Below are 16,686 nucleotides of genomic sequence, written 5' to 3' on the forward strand. Positions count from 1 at the left end.
TTGTAAATATATATATCTCATATGAGGTTTTGAGATGTGTATCGGTCAAGAGAAAATGTACCATGTATATATGTCGGGTTGTTCGTGGTTATAGTTAAAAAATTAAATCGAATCGCAACCCGAATCACACCGATTAAGAAAATCGATATTTGATTTGATTTGGTTATGTTTCTTTTGAATTTTGAAAACCAACACTATATATTTGGTTTAGTTTTGATTGTACTAAAAAGAATCGCAAAAATAAACAAAGAGAACGTAGAAATTATATATAAATTTTATAATTATTTATATTCATAAATAAAATATAAATATTTTATTAAATTTTAATTAACTTCACAAAAAAGAAAGAAAACTACTACAATACATAAGAAATACACAGAGACAAAGAGTAGAAAGATCAATTCCCTGTCAGTTCACAGCGGATCCAAACACGATTTAAAAGCTCTTTATGATGTGTTTTATCCGTACAATTGTCTTTCAATACTTTGAACGCGACATCTTCCAAAGAGTAGTAAGTATAGTCGTTACAAGTATTGAAAGTGGGGAAGAAAACTGCATTATCCACATTTACGTTCATGCCACAAACAGCAACAGATGAGGGAGGCTTCGCTAGTGAAAAAAAGCCAATTTTTGACTTCTTTTACTAATTTGACTATTATGTTGCTTCCAAAGTCTAGTTCATAAACATGAACATCATGTTGTGGTGTCACAACCACGGAATGTAGCACATTTTGATCCTGACGTTGAACTAAAAACAAACGGCAAGCATCATAAATACGAGGTGAATATTGTTGAAAAAGTTTATGGATAACCCAGTAAGGGGTTCCGTCTTTAAAGCCAAATACACCAACATCACCGTTTTGGCCTATGACACAAAATTCTTCACCAAAGTAGACCGGACTAGAAGATGAAAGTAGGAATGGCACCTCACTGTCCCTTGTGATACAAGTCCATCTATCATCCCCTTGTCTCAAATATGAAATCCTAACTTGAAACACATTTAATAAAGCTATACCAAAGATTACCCACCCAGAAGAACTAGTTGGAGAAGCTGAGAATGACATAATGTCACATAAATAGTCGTATCTTTTTTGTGGGAGATGAATAATTTGCTTCCGAGAAGGCGAAGGCGAAGGCTCAAGTAAGAAGAGAGACTTTCCCTTAGACACAAGAAGCCATCCATCTTTTGCATACCGAATTTCACAGCCTACTAAATCGTTGTTGCTCATATAACAGTTGAAATTTCTAAAGGGATTATAGAAGGTGCACAAACCATCCTTTTGGTTTAGAGATAGAAGCCACATGGAGTCTTGATCATAAGAAGGAGCTGCATCACCATCTACAACCACTTTCCAACGTAATGGAGGAGCAACAGATCTCCATAATTTACACACCAAGCGAAAACTCATGTATGCTTCTTGAGAAATTAGATAACGAGAAATTTCACTTTGAAGATCTAGAGAAAGACGGATGCAAATGTTGCTGTCTACAGGCGCAGGCTTACTTTTAATACCGGATGGATGCTTTTTCAACTTGTCTTCTGCAGTAGTAGTGTTATGTTGAATTTTGGCCCTTCCTGACCTAAAGAAGTCATCAGCATCAAATGTTAACAATATTTATAAATATTTAATGTAGAAGACGAAATTAAACAAGTATCTAAATTATTACCTGTCGAATAGAGGAAACGAATTGTGAGAACTACAGATACGAAATTGTTTAGTGGTTGACAAGCTTTGATCGCCAACGTGGAAGGCATATAAAGTGCGGTGATCATTGCACTGTGTGAAATAGACATTGTTATTTTCTTGAGGTAGAGATGAAGAAGTTGCAGCAGAGAATTGTCCACTTAGAAAAATAATAAATCCGTCCAAATTGAATACTCTGTTGAATTGTTTAGTTTCAAAATCGGCTTCCCAAACCTCAAAGATGGAAGGTGATCCGACTTTTCGTTGAACTAGAAATAATTGGTCATGCCACGAAACCAAGTGTCTGTTTCGATATAAAGCAGAGACATCTGTTGGTGCCCTGAATGTGAGAGGAGACAGACAAGTAGAAGTAGTTATTTCAGGGATCATTTGTATTATGCCTAGTTTCCCTTCCTGGAACAGAGTGCATATTTTCTCACCGTTACAAAACGTGACTGAGTCGACCAACCTGCTGTAATCATAAAGTTTTACCTTTACCCACTTTTTATAATAAGGAGGACCACAAATTAGACAATACCGTTCTTCGCGAAAGAATAGGGAGACGTTGCATAAATATTCATCGTGGTAGGGAAAATATTCATGTGTTGAAGGGGAAACAACACACTTGAGCACCTCTGTTATCCAGTAATCGTAGTGATGGAAATAAGGGAGCATGATTTTGGTATGACATTTGAAGTGCCAAACAAAACATTCCACCCCGTCAATGAAAAAACCCCAATCGTCCCAACGAGCCAAGCAATATCTGCCCTTCTTGTTAACATAAATTTGTTCCTTGGAAGTCATTGATGACAAATATCTTTTGTCCATCTCTTGAGCCCTGACAGATGACATTGATGAATAGTATGACTTGTTTTATTCAGAAGTAACAACCCAATTCATACATCCCTCTCTTTATATAATAACTCAATTCATATACTAGTTGTTTCCCAGTACAACTAGCTTTAGGGAAACCTATGTTTTTTTTTATTCCTTGCTCATGTCAAACGTATATATGTTTAGCCAAAAACAAAAACAAAAACAAAATTAAAGCACTTTTTGACTTTTATTAGGATTCCTATTACATATTTACTTTGCCAAACTTAACTAGTATAACTTTTTGTTTTCCAAAAATAAAGGCAGTTTTAATGAATTTTTTATTTTTCAAAAAAAGGCTGTTTTTTTTCCATTGCCAAAATAATACTCCTTCGACATGGCGGTACTTGTTTTGCTAAAAATAAGCTACTTCCTAATTTTGTTAGGATTCTTATTACATTTAATTGGTTTATAATTTTTAAATTGATAAATAATACTAATTTGAGAAAAATAGTAATTTTAAAAAATAAATTAAAATAAAAAATATACAATATAATTTTCTTATAACAAATGCATATGAATATATCTCACTATGACAAGAGTAGATATTGCTTTTGTGGTTCAAAGTTTGCACAAACCAAAACACTCTCATATGGAAGCTGCCTTGAGGGTTGTCAGGTATATTAAGGGGGCACTAGGACTTGGCCTACTAATGCCAGCTGAATCATCTAGTACCTTGGAGGCCTTGTGTGACTCAGATTGGGCAGGATGTCTTCAAACCAGAAAGTCTGTTACAGGTTACCTAGTTAAGTTTGGAGGTGCCTTGATTTCTTGGAAGTCAAAGAAACAAGACACCATCTCTAGAAGTTCCGCTGAGGCAGAGTTTAGAAGCATGGCATCAGTGGTAGCTGAATTAACATGGTTGACAGGGCTGTTTAAAGAGCTTGGGATAAGCAATCATCAGCCAATGCATCTTCAATGTGACAACAAGGCTGCCATTCAGATAGCTCACAATCCAATATTTCATGAAAAGACTAAACACATAGACATAGACTGTCATTTGTGAGAGACAAGATAGTGCAGGGTATGATCAAGACTCAACATATTCCCACTAAAGAACAGCTTGCTGATCTACTCACTATGAGCCTTGGGAAGCAGCAACATTGTTATTTTTTGTCCAAGCTGGGATTGAAAGATATACTTGTGGAAGGGTGTTAAATATAAGTTAGTTAGTCAGTTAGTTATTCTGTGAGTACAGTTAGAGTAGTTAGTTACAAGCTACAGCTGGCACCAGCTACAATAGAAGTTAGTAATTGGCATAAATAGCATGTATATAGGACCTTGTATTGATACATTCAGTTGAACAATCGATCAATGGGAATAACAGTTTTTTCCCTGCTTCATTGATATTATGCCTTCTTCTCCACTTTGATTTGATGGATGATGAAGGTTACTGAAGCTTTCATAGCTTATTCAATCCCTCTTTTTCTTTCAATTCTGTAAAGATAAAAATGTCGTAGAAGCCTAATTAAGCCTGTGTTTTCTAGATAGTAGTAATAAAAGATTGATGAAGATGTGGTACTACTTGATGGTGGTTATCGATGGAGTGAAGCAAACACTATTTGGGTCAAGTTTTACATTTAAAAAAAAAAGATTGAAATCCCAAATTATATTTTTTTTTGAGATTTTAAAATTTCAAATTATGATCTCAATCACAAAGCAAGCTAAATATAAAGCGACGAACTTTAACTAACTTTCTTTTTACTCTATATTCTATCTGACAAACATTTGAAAGAAATTTTAATCAACAAACCCATAACCAGTAAAGAAAGAAACTTAAAAAGCTAATTAAGCAAATTATCCTTCTAAGTAAGACTAATTCATTCACTTCAACAAAAAAGAAAGAAATATATAAGAGAGGGTAGAAAGATCAAGAAACAAAACCACTACAATACATAAGAGAGAGTAGAAAAATCAATTCTCTGTCAGTTCACAGCGGATCCAAACACGATTTAAAAGCTCTTTCTGTTGCGTTTTATCCGTACAATTGTCTTTCAATACTTTGAAAGTGACATCTTCCAAAGAGTAGTAGGTATAGTCGTTACAAGTGTTGAAAGTGGGGAGGAAAACTGCATTATCCACATTTACGTTCATGCCACAAACAGCCATAGATGAGGCTTCGCTAGTGAAAAAAAGCCAATTTTTTACTTCTTTTACTAATTTGACTATAACGTTCCCTCCAAAATCTAGTTCATAAACATGAACATCATGTTGAGGTGTCACAACCACGGAATGTAGCACATTTTGATCTTGTTGAACTAAAAACAAACGGCAAGCATCAGAAATAGGAATAGGAGGTGAATATAGTTCAGAAAGTTGATGGATAACCCAGTAAGGGGTTCCGTCTTTAAGGAAGCCAAATACACCAACATTACCACCGTATTGGCTGATGACACAAAATTCTTCACCAAAGTAGACCGGACTAGAAGATGAAAGTATGAATGGCACCTCACTGTCCCTTGTGATAGTAGTCCATTTATCATCCCCTTGTCTCAAATATGAAATCCTAACTTGAAACAAGTTTAATAAAGCTATACCAAAGATTACCCAGGCAGAAGAATTAGTTGGAGAAGCTGAGAATGACATAATGTCACAGAAATATTCATCTGTTTTTTGTGGGAGATGGATTATTTGCTTCCCAGAAGGCGAAGGCGAAGGCGAAGGCTCAAGTAAGAAGAGAGACTTTCCCTTAGACACAAGAAGCCATCCATCTTTTGCATATCGAATTTCACACCCTACTAAATCGTTGTTTCTCATATAACCGTTGAAATTTCTAAAGGGATTATAGAAGGTGCACAAACCATCGTTTTGGTTTAGAGATAAAAGCCACATGGAGTCTTGATGATAAGAAGGAGCCGCATCATCATCATCATCAACAACCACTTTCCAACGTAGTGGAGGAGCAACGGATCTCCATAATTTACACACCAAGCGAAAATTCATGTATGCTTCTTGAGAAATTAGATAGCGAGAAATTTCCCTTTGAAGGTCTCGAGAAAGATGGATGCAAATGTTGCTGTCTACAGGCGGACGCTTACTATTAATACGGGATGGACGCTTTTTCAACTTGTCGCTTCTAGTATTAGTACTAGTGTTATGTTGAATTTTAGGCCTTCTTGACCTAAATAAGTTATCAAAATTAAATGTTCTGAACAAACTTTTAAAATAGACAATGAAATTAAACAAGTATCTAAATTACCTGGCGAATAGAGGAGGAACCGAATTGGGAGGACGGTGGACACGAAATTGCTTAGTGGTTGACAAGCTTTGTTCGCCAATGTGAAAGGCATATAAAGTGCGGTGATCATTGCCCTCTGTGAAATAGACATTGTTATTTTCTTGAGGTAGAGATGAAGAAGTTGCAGCAGAGAATCGTCCACTTAGAAAAATAATAAATCCTTCCAAATTGAGTACTCTGTTGAATTGATTAGTTTCAAAGTCGACCTCCCAAACCTCAAAGATAGAAGGTGATCCGATTTTTGTTGAACTAGAAACAATTGGTCTTGCCACGAAACCAAGTGTATGCTTCGATGCATAGCAGTGGCATCTATGGGTGCCCTGAATGTTGTGACAGGAGACAGACAAGTAGTTTTAGTTATTTCAGGGATCATTTGTATTATGCCTAGTTTCCCTTCCTGAAACAGAGTGCATATTTTTTCACCACTGCAGAAGGTGACTGCGTCGATCAACCTGTTATCATCATACAGTTTTACCTTTACCCACTTTTTATAATAAGGAGGACCAGTAATTAGACAATACGGTTCTTGGTGAAAGAATAGGGAGACGTTGCATAAGTATTGATCGTCGTAGGGAAAATATTCATGCGTTGAAGGGGAAACAACACACTTGCGCACCTCTCTTATCCAGTCATTGCAGTGATAATAATAAGGGAGCATGATTTTGGTATGACATATGAAGTGCCAAACAAAAGATTCACATATGTCAATGAAAAAACCCCAATCGTCCCAACGAGCCAAGCAATATCTTCCCTTTTTGTTAACATCAATTTGTTCCTTGGAAGTGATTGATGACAAATATTTTTTGTCCTCCTCTTCAGCCCAGACAGATGAATAGTAGTTCGTCTCCATGATAATCTTTTTGACTTGTTTTAATCAGAAGTAACAAGCCAATTGATACATCCCTCTCTTTATATAATAACTCAATTCATATACTAGTTGTTTCCTAGTATAACTAGCTCTAGGGAAACGTATGTTTTTTATTAATTCCTTGCTCATGTCAAACGTGTATATGTTTAGCCAAAAACAAAAAAAAAAATAAAGCACTTTTTGACTTTTATTAGGATTCCTGTTACATATTTACTTTGCCAAAAATAACTAGTATAACTTTTTGTTTTCCAATTACTTTAAACCCTTTTCTCTAGGATGCGTGTAAACACAACCAAATACACGTCATTTCTTAGTGACACGTCAGAAAATAAATATAAAAAAATAATAATAGCATTTAAAAATTCCCCATCCCCTTTCTCATGTGATCTCACCTCCAGCGCCTCCCCCAACCAAATCCAAACCCATCTCCCATCCTTTAGCAATGGCGATGATATTTATCTCGTTCATCTCCGGCGAAGAGTTGAAATCAAGTAAATGGACTAGTATCAGAACAATTTTTTGAGCTACTGCAATCAATACGTTCTTGTCATCTTTCTGTAACAACCCAAGATACGAGTCCAATATCGAGTTCTTCAGCTCGGTCGTTTCGATCTGAAACCGAGTTATCAGGTTCCTCGATTCAGCCCGTATAGTCTTGAGATTCGAGTTTTCAATTTTAGAGAGAAGTTTCCAGTTTGAATTTTCAAATTAAAAGCTCAAAATAATGTAACCCGTTCTCAATTCGAAGACAAATAAATCAGAAATGGATTTGAAGATTTATTTCTTTTTGATTTCATATAACCATTTCTGTTGAATGAGAAAAAATTTTCTTCTTTGGTTTCACTGAGTAATTTTTACAATGAGAAATCTACCGGGCGGTGGACCTAATTATTTTTATTTACAGAAAATTAGAAGAGGAAAGGAATATTTTAATTTTTCCTTTTTTAAATAAAATTTCTGATTATATGTGTATTTCTAGCCGTTCACGCTCTTAATTCGCGTGTAAATCACGCACTTTTCCAACTCATCAATTTTATTGCCACATAAGTTTGGTCAATGGTTAGAAGGGTTTAAAATATTGTGTTTCATTGAGTTTAAGTGTCTAGTTGACAAAGTTATGAGTAAAAGGGTCCAGTTTACAATCTGACCCAAGTATAAGGGTCTATCAGACCCTTTTGCCTTCCAAAATATGTGGTGAATAGGGGTGTCAAAAATGAACCCAAACATAGGTAACCCGCCCAGAATTTAAAGGGTTGGGCTCAAGATAATTTGAATTAGATTCAATCTCAACCCATGCAAGCCTAACCCGTTTTAAGAGAATCCTCAATTAAGCCCAATTCAATCTCCAATTTCAACTCATTTTAAAACTCTTTACTAAGATATGTTACTATATTAAAGGTATAAATTATTATCTATTTAACATCTTTTAAGATTTATCTATCTATTTGTTACTTTAGAAAAAAAAAAATCTTGAGTTAAAATTTGAATTGTGATTATAAAAGTTAAATATCACTATGTTAAAATTATTGAGATTTAATCGGATCAAAATTGGGCGGGTCAAGACCCAACCCATTTTTTAGCCCATTTGAACCCAACCCATTTGAGCCCAAAGTAAACTTGGGTGGGTTAAGACCCAACCCGATTTCTATTTCAATTCATTTTAATATCTTCAATTTCAACCCAACCCGCCTATTGACACCCCTAGTGGTGAAGTTTGATTAAGTAAAGTATAGGGATAAGGGTCTGAAAAATACTCCAACTTTGGTCGAATTTGTTGTTGCGATACTAAACTTTTATGAGGACCTATTACCTCCCCAGACTATTTAATACCGTATTTTAAACATATATATTTGCCCACGTGGACATAAAAAATAATGCAAAATTATAAATAGTAATGTGTCCACGTGGGTACATATATACCTTTAAAATACACTATTAAATAGTTCAAGGGGTAAAAAATATGGTATTAAATAGTCTAGGGAGGTAATAGGTCCTTGTGAAAGTTTAGTATCGCAACAGCAAATCCGACTAAAGTTGGGATATTTTTCAGACCCTTATCGCTAAAGTATATTATTTATAACTATAAATATAAAAAATGAGTCATAGCTTTTTTTAAACAAACTAAAACGGAAAAAAAGGTCACATTAAATAGAGAACAAATTGAGTAGTGATATGAATGGATTCATGCCTCCATTCAACAAGTTTATAAAAGGTTGCAATTGATACTTTTCATTGTCATAAGCATTTTTGGTCCATCAAAAATTGATATATTCTATTTTTTTTGTAGTTGTGATTTTTGGGTATCCTTATTTAACCTTTTGATTAATTTGTAAGTGCACTTTTAATCCTTTAAACAATGAATCTTCACAAATTTATCGAATTTGATATAATCCTAAAATACTCAAAATTTAAATATTACAAGGACCTAAACCTCATCAATAATTTAGGGATATATTGTATTACATTTTTTCATACGTTTTAAATTAAGTTTAAGGAGTTAGTAACTTTCGTTAATTAATATCCCTTCATTCCATTTTAGTTGTCATAGTTTTCAATTTTCAGAGTCAAACAATATAAATTTTGACCAACATTTTAAGATGTATTTCATTATATTTGATATGGAGAAGGCTGCAAGTTGTAATACTTTCCGTATAGTTTTTGAATATCTAGCGCAACATGACAACTAAAAAGTAATGTGAAAAGTATGTTGATAGTAGTAATAGAAAACAAGTAATTTGTTCGTCCAACCTGACTTTCATTTATGATAAAATAAAACACTGAAATGCAACACAATAAAAAAAAACTAGTAGATTACTACACATAATCCCTATGGCATGTTTGACTCAAGCAGCCATGAATTTGTAACTGAACACTCTTTCGCTGCTACTTTTAGATGTAGTAGGCATCACTGTCAAATTATGGTGAAAGGACGAAACTACCATCGTAGGATGAGTAATAATAGCTTTGTAATCTCCATGGAAAAGTGAAGTCTCGAAGTAACCCTCACCATTTGTAGTCCCAACCAAATCCTCATGCGTTAATGACACACGAATTTTGTCAACAACATCTCCAGTAGCTAGATTTTTGAAGTTGTTATCAGTCAAACACATTTTGTAACATCCATTTGGTGTCCATGCTGACCAAATTAGTAACCCTTGAACAGCTGGGTGTCCAACTACCTCCTTTATAATTTGATCCAAGAATTGCGCCTTCAGTGTCAAAAAAATAAGATGTTAGAATAATTATGATTAAGAACTTTGATTCGATTTAACTTTATATGATATATAGAATATGAGTACCTGATTTGGACTGCTTTGGACATCCAACTCAGTGATCCAAATGGGTAATTTTGCAGAAGCAAGTGTATCGATTGCGGACCTAATATAAGCCTGGTTAGGAGTAACAAAATGTCCTTCCAATCCAATTCCAAGAGAACCTCTATACCCTCCTGCTCTTATTTGTCTAATCTTATTAAGATAATTGGCTGGTGATGAAGCTCCATCGCGTTGATCTTCTATCGTATTAAACTCATTCAAGAACAGAGGTGTTTTATTATCAAATTGTGCAGCCAAACGATAAAAGGTAGCCGATGCACTTGCACCAAGTTTACTCTCAAAGAAATTGAAGTGAAGATTTTCATTCATAACATCCCAATGAATAACTTGGCCTCTATATTTCGCCACGACTGAACCAACTCTTCTTCCAGCAGCAACAGAGAGTTGTTGTGGGGATAGTGAAGGGACCCAATTTGGCTGAAATTTTGGGTCATCCCAAAGTATATTATGGCCTCGGATGCTGACACCTTTGCTCTTGCATAAATTGACCATTGCATCAGAAGTTGAGTAGTCTACTTTGCCTTGAGAGTTTTCAGTACTATACCATTTCATTTCATCCTCAAATACTGTGTACTTGAATCTCGAGAAGAACCAATTTTGATAAGCATTGTTGTTAAGAATGTTTTTGTTGATTGCACAACCAAATGGGAAATTGGCTCTTCCTTGTATCAAAGAGATTGTCGCATTAGGTAAAGGCTTGCCTTGCGAGTCAACCACTTGAATTGCCACTTTGCTTTTGCGTACCTACATAATATTACACTAAAATTAGTCTAGGTTTTTTTAGACGAAATGAGATTGAATATGAGCAATATTTAGGCGAAAGGTACCTTTTCAATGGTTTGAGCTTGATGGGACGTCCACTCTTCTTGGCTAAATGGTTGTACTGAAATATTGTCTATCCATATGTCAACTGCTGTATTATTAGTCTGAGAAAAGGAAAAAGATTGAAAAGATCGTTATTGATTATGTTATTCATATGATAAACACAAAGCAACAACAAAAATGGTAACTAGTCAAATAGATTTGATCAATGAGGGAAATAAATTTCATCACCTCAAAATAGAGTTGAGCAGGACCAGAAGCATTGACAACTAAGCCACCCTTGAACATAGACCAACAGCCAGATTTAGCATTAGCCCAAGCAGCATGTTGAAAACCACCTCGTGTCTTAAATATGACTGCTACAGTGGCATCATCACCGTGGTTCACTTGTACCCATCCTTAAAATTAAACATAATATATTAGAAAAAATAAATCTAAATCGTCGTTCACTTATATTATATATTATAAGTGAACAACGATTAATATATTATATATAAGTCGAAAATTGATATATTTGTACCAGAAACTGCATAGAGCTTGTCTTTGTCCAATTGAAACTCTTGTGAAAAACCATGATACGGTCCTTTCCTCTCTGAGGCAACGATGAATTTATTTCCATCGCTTGAAACATTGTTCTCAATTTTAGCGACTCCCAAAACGGCCCATCCATTTAATCCATCATTAAATTCTGGATTTGTCACGATCCCTCCATTATATTGAGGTTTAAGAGGATTTTTCAAACACTGAAACACAAATTAAGAACCATGAAAAATGATTAGTAATTAATAAGCTAAGCAACAAGAGAAAAAAGTTAATAGTAAGAAACTATGCCTCAGCTGAAAAACTATAGTCATAATCTAGCGCATGGACTTCAAAACCTGTCAAACATATAAAAATAAAGTCATAAGATAATACAAACTTATTGTTCTAGAGAAAAAAAATTCAAAATATTTAATCAATCATATATGAAATTTTTTTTTTTTTTTTTTTAAAAGTTATTATACAAACCTATCGAGATGAGCAGCAAACAACATAACACAAGAACTACACACTCTCGTTTCATGGTGTCCATGGAAAAATAATCTGCATTTTCAAATACACAATTACTATATAATTCTGTTATATATATTATGAAAAAAATAAAAGAAATGTATGATGCGAAATTTAGTATATGTAAGATCGCAAGAAAGGAAGAACGACTTTTCAAACTGAGATTGAAGTTACAAAGTATTACAACATTCCTTTTCATATCTATGCTAAATCTAACAATTTAATCAGATATAATGATTAAAAAAATCATTAGAAAAGTTTTGATATAAACCATCAGTTGAATAAAAAAAATTCCCTCTACCACTCCCCTCCAAACAAAGAAAATAATCTAGAGAACTAAGAATTATTTTAACCTACAGTGTTAAAATGTAAGTAATGATATTATTGAAATGTTCAACATCAACACTATTTATAGTGTAAAACTAGGCTTAAAATTGATTTTGAATGACAAAAACGGAAAATATTTTAGGCAAATCAAACAAGGATTAGGGAATTGATTAGATGTAAGAGAATGGGGAATTAACTCGATAGGAGGAAGAATAGGAATTTAATTAGATAAGAGACTGAGTTTGAATATTTTGTTTAATTTCCTGGTAATTAAATTAAAAATAATATATTCAAATGTTTGATATGCTAAACTGAATTTTTTAGCAATTACGAAATATATTATATTTGTTAAGAATGGTTTTCTTCTTTAGTAGGTAATATTATTTATGAAATTCAAAATCACTGTTAAAATATATTTTTGCTACATAATGAATTATTCCAAATACCTTATTCTATAAAATATCTAACCATATTTGCTACTTTAATTCATAAAATTTGTTATGATTAAATATTTAAATTTATTTATATCGGCCGCACGTGTACTAGTACTTATTCTATAAAAATATATTTTAAATTAGTTACTTGTATGGAAATTACTAAATATTAGGGAATTGATTAGATAATAGATAAAGGAATCAATTAGATATGAGGAGGATTAGGGAATTAATTGGATAAGATGTTACGTTTGAATATTTTATTTCTGGTAACTAAATTTTAAAACTATTCAAATGTTTCATAAGGTGAATTTAAATTTCTTAGCAAATGCGAAATATTATATATTTTTTAAGAATGATTTTATTTTTTATCAGGCGAGATCACCTCTTAAATTTTGAATATCATTGCCAAAATATATTTTTGCTACATAATAAATTGTTCTAAATACCTTATTCTATAAAATATCTATACATATTTGCTACTTTAATTCATATATATTTTTATTTATATTGGCCACATATCACGCTAGTACTAAAAGCCTATTTAAAATTTTGAATGACATTATAGCTTATGACTCAGAGGTTCAGAGCCCGTTTGGATAGACTTACAACTTTTTACTATTGAATTATTTTTGTCTTTTTAATTTAAAATAAATATTAAAAAGCTTTTTATTAATTTATTCGAACACTAAAAATTTTTAGAAGTTATTTTGGGCTTAATGCTCGTCGATCATACAATTTCATTTCGTTCTTGAATCGTGATGTAATTGTAAACCAATTATTTTATTTAGGAATAGATCAGGATCTTGTATCAAAGAGATATATATTTCTATTTATTTACCTTTTCAGTGCTTTGATATTTGATGAAATTGTCACTTTTAGCCTCTTGAGAAAATGGTTTTACTGATATGTTGTATGCCCATAATTCAATGGCTATTGGCTAGATGTATTGTTGGCCTATACTATATAAATACAAATAAGTGAAAATGATTAAACAAGTTGAATTAGGACAACTAGCTAGCCATCACAATTTATTAAAAAATTCTTTATACTTTTAATGAAAGAGTAACATATATATAACTAACCTCAATTACCTGAAGTGTTTAGTATTGAGAGTTTGAAGCATAAATCAAATAAACGAGTTGAATTAAATTTAGATAAGTCAAAATAATTCGAGTTAAAAAATAAGTGAATTGATATATATTAATTTTTACTTGCGCTTATATGGCCCGAGTTGAGATAGGCTAAACAATGGTCAATATATATTCAACTGACCAAACTCTTACATAAAATTATTTATTTAATTAATTTTATTATACTTATTTAGTTTTTAAAGTTAATTTTTACTTTTTATTGATACCACAAGAAGGGGAAGGAAACTCCCGATACATACTTATCTAATTACCTAAACAAACTTTTTTCATTAGAGCTCTACATAACTTATAAATGAAGTACTTATTTTAGAAAATATTTTGAAAGGCATCACAAAATATGTTTGCGTTAACATGTTGATAATAATAGAAAAAGAGTCGTTCTTTCATTCAACTTTTGTATTCATCATAACATTATTTATAGATTTACTATACATATAATCTCTATGGCCTATAATAGTCTTATGCAGCAGTAAATTTGTAACTCAATGATAATTTCTCATCACTTTCAGCTGTGGGCGTAACTGTCAAATTGTGGTGAAAGGATGAATCCACCATGGAAGGATGAGTAACAATGGCTTTATAATCTCCATGGAACAGTGAAGTCTCGAAATAACCCTCGGCATTTGTAGTCCCAATCAAACCCTCATGTGATAATGTTGCACGAGCTTTGTCCACAACATCTCCAGTCGGTAGATTTTTGAAATTGTTATCAGTTAAACACATTCTGAAACATCCAGTTGGTTTCCATGCTGACCAAATTATTAACCCTTGAACTGCTGGGTGTCCAACTATCTCCTTTATAACTTGATCTAACACTTGTGCCTTTTGATGTCAAAAGAAAAAATAAATAATTGTTACAACTATTATGGAAAATATATTGTATTCATCGACGTTAATGAATTAATTTACCTGATTTTGCTCTGGTCTAACATCCAACTCAGTGATCCACATGGGCAATTTTGCAGAAGCAAGTGTATCGAGTCCGGCCCTAATATAAGCTATGGTCGGAGCACCAAAATGTCCTTCTAATCCAATTCCAAGAGGACCTGTGTATCCTCCTGTTCTGAGTTGTTTTATCATATTAAGATAATTAGCTGGTGATGATTGTCCGTCACTTGGCACTTCTATTGTATTATATTCGTTTAAAAACAGAGGTGTTTTATTGTCAAATTGCGATGCCAGACGATAGAAGGTAGCAGATGCATTTGCACCAAGTTTACTCTCGAAGAATTTGAAGTGAAGATTTTCGTTCATAACATCCCAATGAAGAAGTTGGCCTTTATATTTCGTAACAATTGATGCAACTCTTTTTCCAGCAGCAACGGAGAGTTGTTGTGGAGACAATGCAGGGACCCAATTTGGCTGAAATTTTTGGTCGTCCCAAAGAACATTTTGGCCTCGGATACTAACACCTTTACTCTTGCATAAATTGACCATTGCATCAGAAGTTGAGTAGTCTACTTTGCCTTGAGAATTTTCAGTACTGTACCATTTCATTTCATCTTCAAATACTGTGTACTTGAATCTCGAGAAGAACCAATTTTGGTAAGCATTGTTATTAAGAATGTTTTTGTTCATTGCAACACCAAATGGGAAATTGGCTCTTCCTTGAAACAAAGAGATTGTCGCATTAGGTAAAGCCTTGCCTTGTGAGTCAACCACTTGGATTGCCACTTTGCTTTTGCGTACCTACATAATATTACAAGAAATGAAATCGAACATATATATTTGTATATATAGAGAGAGGAAACCATAAGAGTAACAAATTTTTTAAAGTTCTATTTTGTACCTTTTCAATGGTTTGAGTTTGATGAGATGTCCACTCTTCTTGGCTAAATGATTGTACTGAAATACTGTCTATCCATATGTCAATTTCAGCATTATTGGTCTGGGAAAAAGAAAAAAAGAAAAGATGGAGGTTAAATAATTAACGATATTCATGTAATCAAGTTTATTATTATGTATGATTAATGATAATTGGTAACTAATTATTTTTTACCTCAAAATAGAGTTGGGCAGGGCCAGAAGCATTTACAACTAAGCCACCCTTAAACATAGACCAACAACCAGATTTAGCAATCCCCCAAGCAGCATGTTGAAAACCACTTTGTGTCTTGAATATGACTGCTACATTGGCATCATCACCATGATTCACTTGTAGCCATCCTAGAGATTAAATATATCTCAATAGTCATTCATCAATGCTTAAGCAAAAAATAATCAGACGAATATATAATATATGTATATATAATTCACGTTATAATTGTTGAAGTTAGTACCAGAAATCACATAGAACTTGTCTTTTTCCAATTGAAACTCTTGTGAGAAACCATGATATGGTCCTTTTCTCTTTGAGGCGACGATGAATTTATTTCCATCATTTGCAACGTTGTGTTCAATTTTAGCATCCCCAAAAAGGGTCCATCCAGTTAATCCATCATTAAATTCTGGATTTACCACTATCCCTCCATTATATTGAGGTTTAAGAGGTCTTTCCAAACACTACAAACATAACCATGACAAATGATAGAGTAATTAATTAGCTAATCAACAAGACAAAATATTAAATAAATTTTTTATTCTTGTAAATGACTTAAAGCCAAAAAAAAAAGAAAAAGATATACCTCGGCCGTATAACTGTAGTCATAATCTCTCGCATAAACTTCTGTCAAACATATAACAATAGAGTCATAAATTAACATGTCTCAATTTTTTTATTATGAAGGAATTTGTTTTGACCAAAAAAATGTATAAAAAATAGAAAATATTTTTCATAAACTATTTTTCTCCCTACCAAACACCCTTTAATGAAAAAAAAAGAGATACAAACCTGTTGAAGCAAGTAGTAAATAATATGACACTAGAACTAGAACTTCTCTTTTCATGATATCCATAGCAAA

The 16,686-nt window shown here is 33.1% G+C and overlaps 4 protein-coding genes across 4 annotated transcripts; 1 reads left to right on the forward strand and 3 right to left on the reverse strand.

The window, feature by feature from the left end:
- Positions 1 to 397: 397 nt before the first annotated feature.
- Positions 398 to 2,211, reverse strand: LOC102598048 (F-box/kelch-repeat protein At1g57790-like). Its single transcript, XM_015308203.1, has 2 exons — positions 665 to 2,211; positions 398 to 552 (listed from the first exon to the last, which is right to left on the reverse strand). The coding sequence occupies exons 1-2, from the start codon at positions 1,407 to 1,409 to the stop codon at positions 398 to 400; spliced, it is 900 nt and encodes a 299-aa protein (XP_015163689.1). The 5' UTR covers positions 1,410 to 2,211.
- An 879-nt stretch (positions 2,212 to 3,090) lies between these two features.
- LOC107060360 (uncharacterized mitochondrial protein AtMg00810-like) lies at positions 3,091 to 3,564 on the forward strand. The gene has a single exon (XM_015308204.1). It carries the CDS (start codon positions 3,091 to 3,093, stop codon positions 3,562 to 3,564), a length of 474 nt encoding a protein of 157 aa, XP_015163690.1.
- Positions 3,565 to 7,042: 3,478 nt separating this feature from the next.
- LOC102598373 (endo-1,4-beta-xylanase C-like) lies at positions 7,043 to 11,884 on the reverse strand. The gene is made up of 8 exons (XM_006346450.1): positions 11,830 to 11,884; positions 11,653 to 11,699; positions 11,342 to 11,564; positions 11,053 to 11,219; positions 10,827 to 10,925; positions 9,964 to 10,743; positions 9,604 to 9,873; positions 7,043 to 7,276 (listed from the first exon to the last, which is right to left on the reverse strand). The coding sequence occupies exons 1-8, from the start codon at positions 11,882 to 11,884 to the stop codon at positions 7,043 to 7,045; spliced, it is 1,875 nt and encodes a 624-aa protein (XP_006346512.1).
- Positions 11,885 to 14,172: 2,288 nt separating this feature from the next.
- On the reverse strand, positions 14,173 to 16,488 carry LOC107060361 (uncharacterized). Its single transcript, XM_015308205.1, has 6 exons — positions 16,411 to 16,488; positions 16,066 to 16,288; positions 15,786 to 15,952; positions 15,576 to 15,674; positions 14,696 to 15,475; positions 14,173 to 14,608 (listed from the first exon to the last, which is right to left on the reverse strand). The coding sequence occupies exons 1-6, from the start codon at positions 16,486 to 16,488 to the stop codon at positions 14,246 to 14,248; spliced, it is 1,710 nt and encodes a 569-aa protein (XP_015163691.1). The 3' UTR covers positions 14,173 to 14,245.
- Between the last annotated feature and the right edge of the window lie 198 nt (positions 16,489 to 16,686).

The sequence above is a fragment of the Solanum tuberosum genome, unplaced genomic scaffold (assembly GCF_000226075.1).
Source record: "Solanum tuberosum cultivar DM 1-3 516 R44 unplaced genomic scaffold, SolTub_3.0 scf00073, whole genome shotgun sequence".
Taxonomy (NCBI): Eukaryota; Viridiplantae; Streptophyta; class Magnoliopsida; order Solanales; family Solanaceae; genus Solanum; species Solanum tuberosum.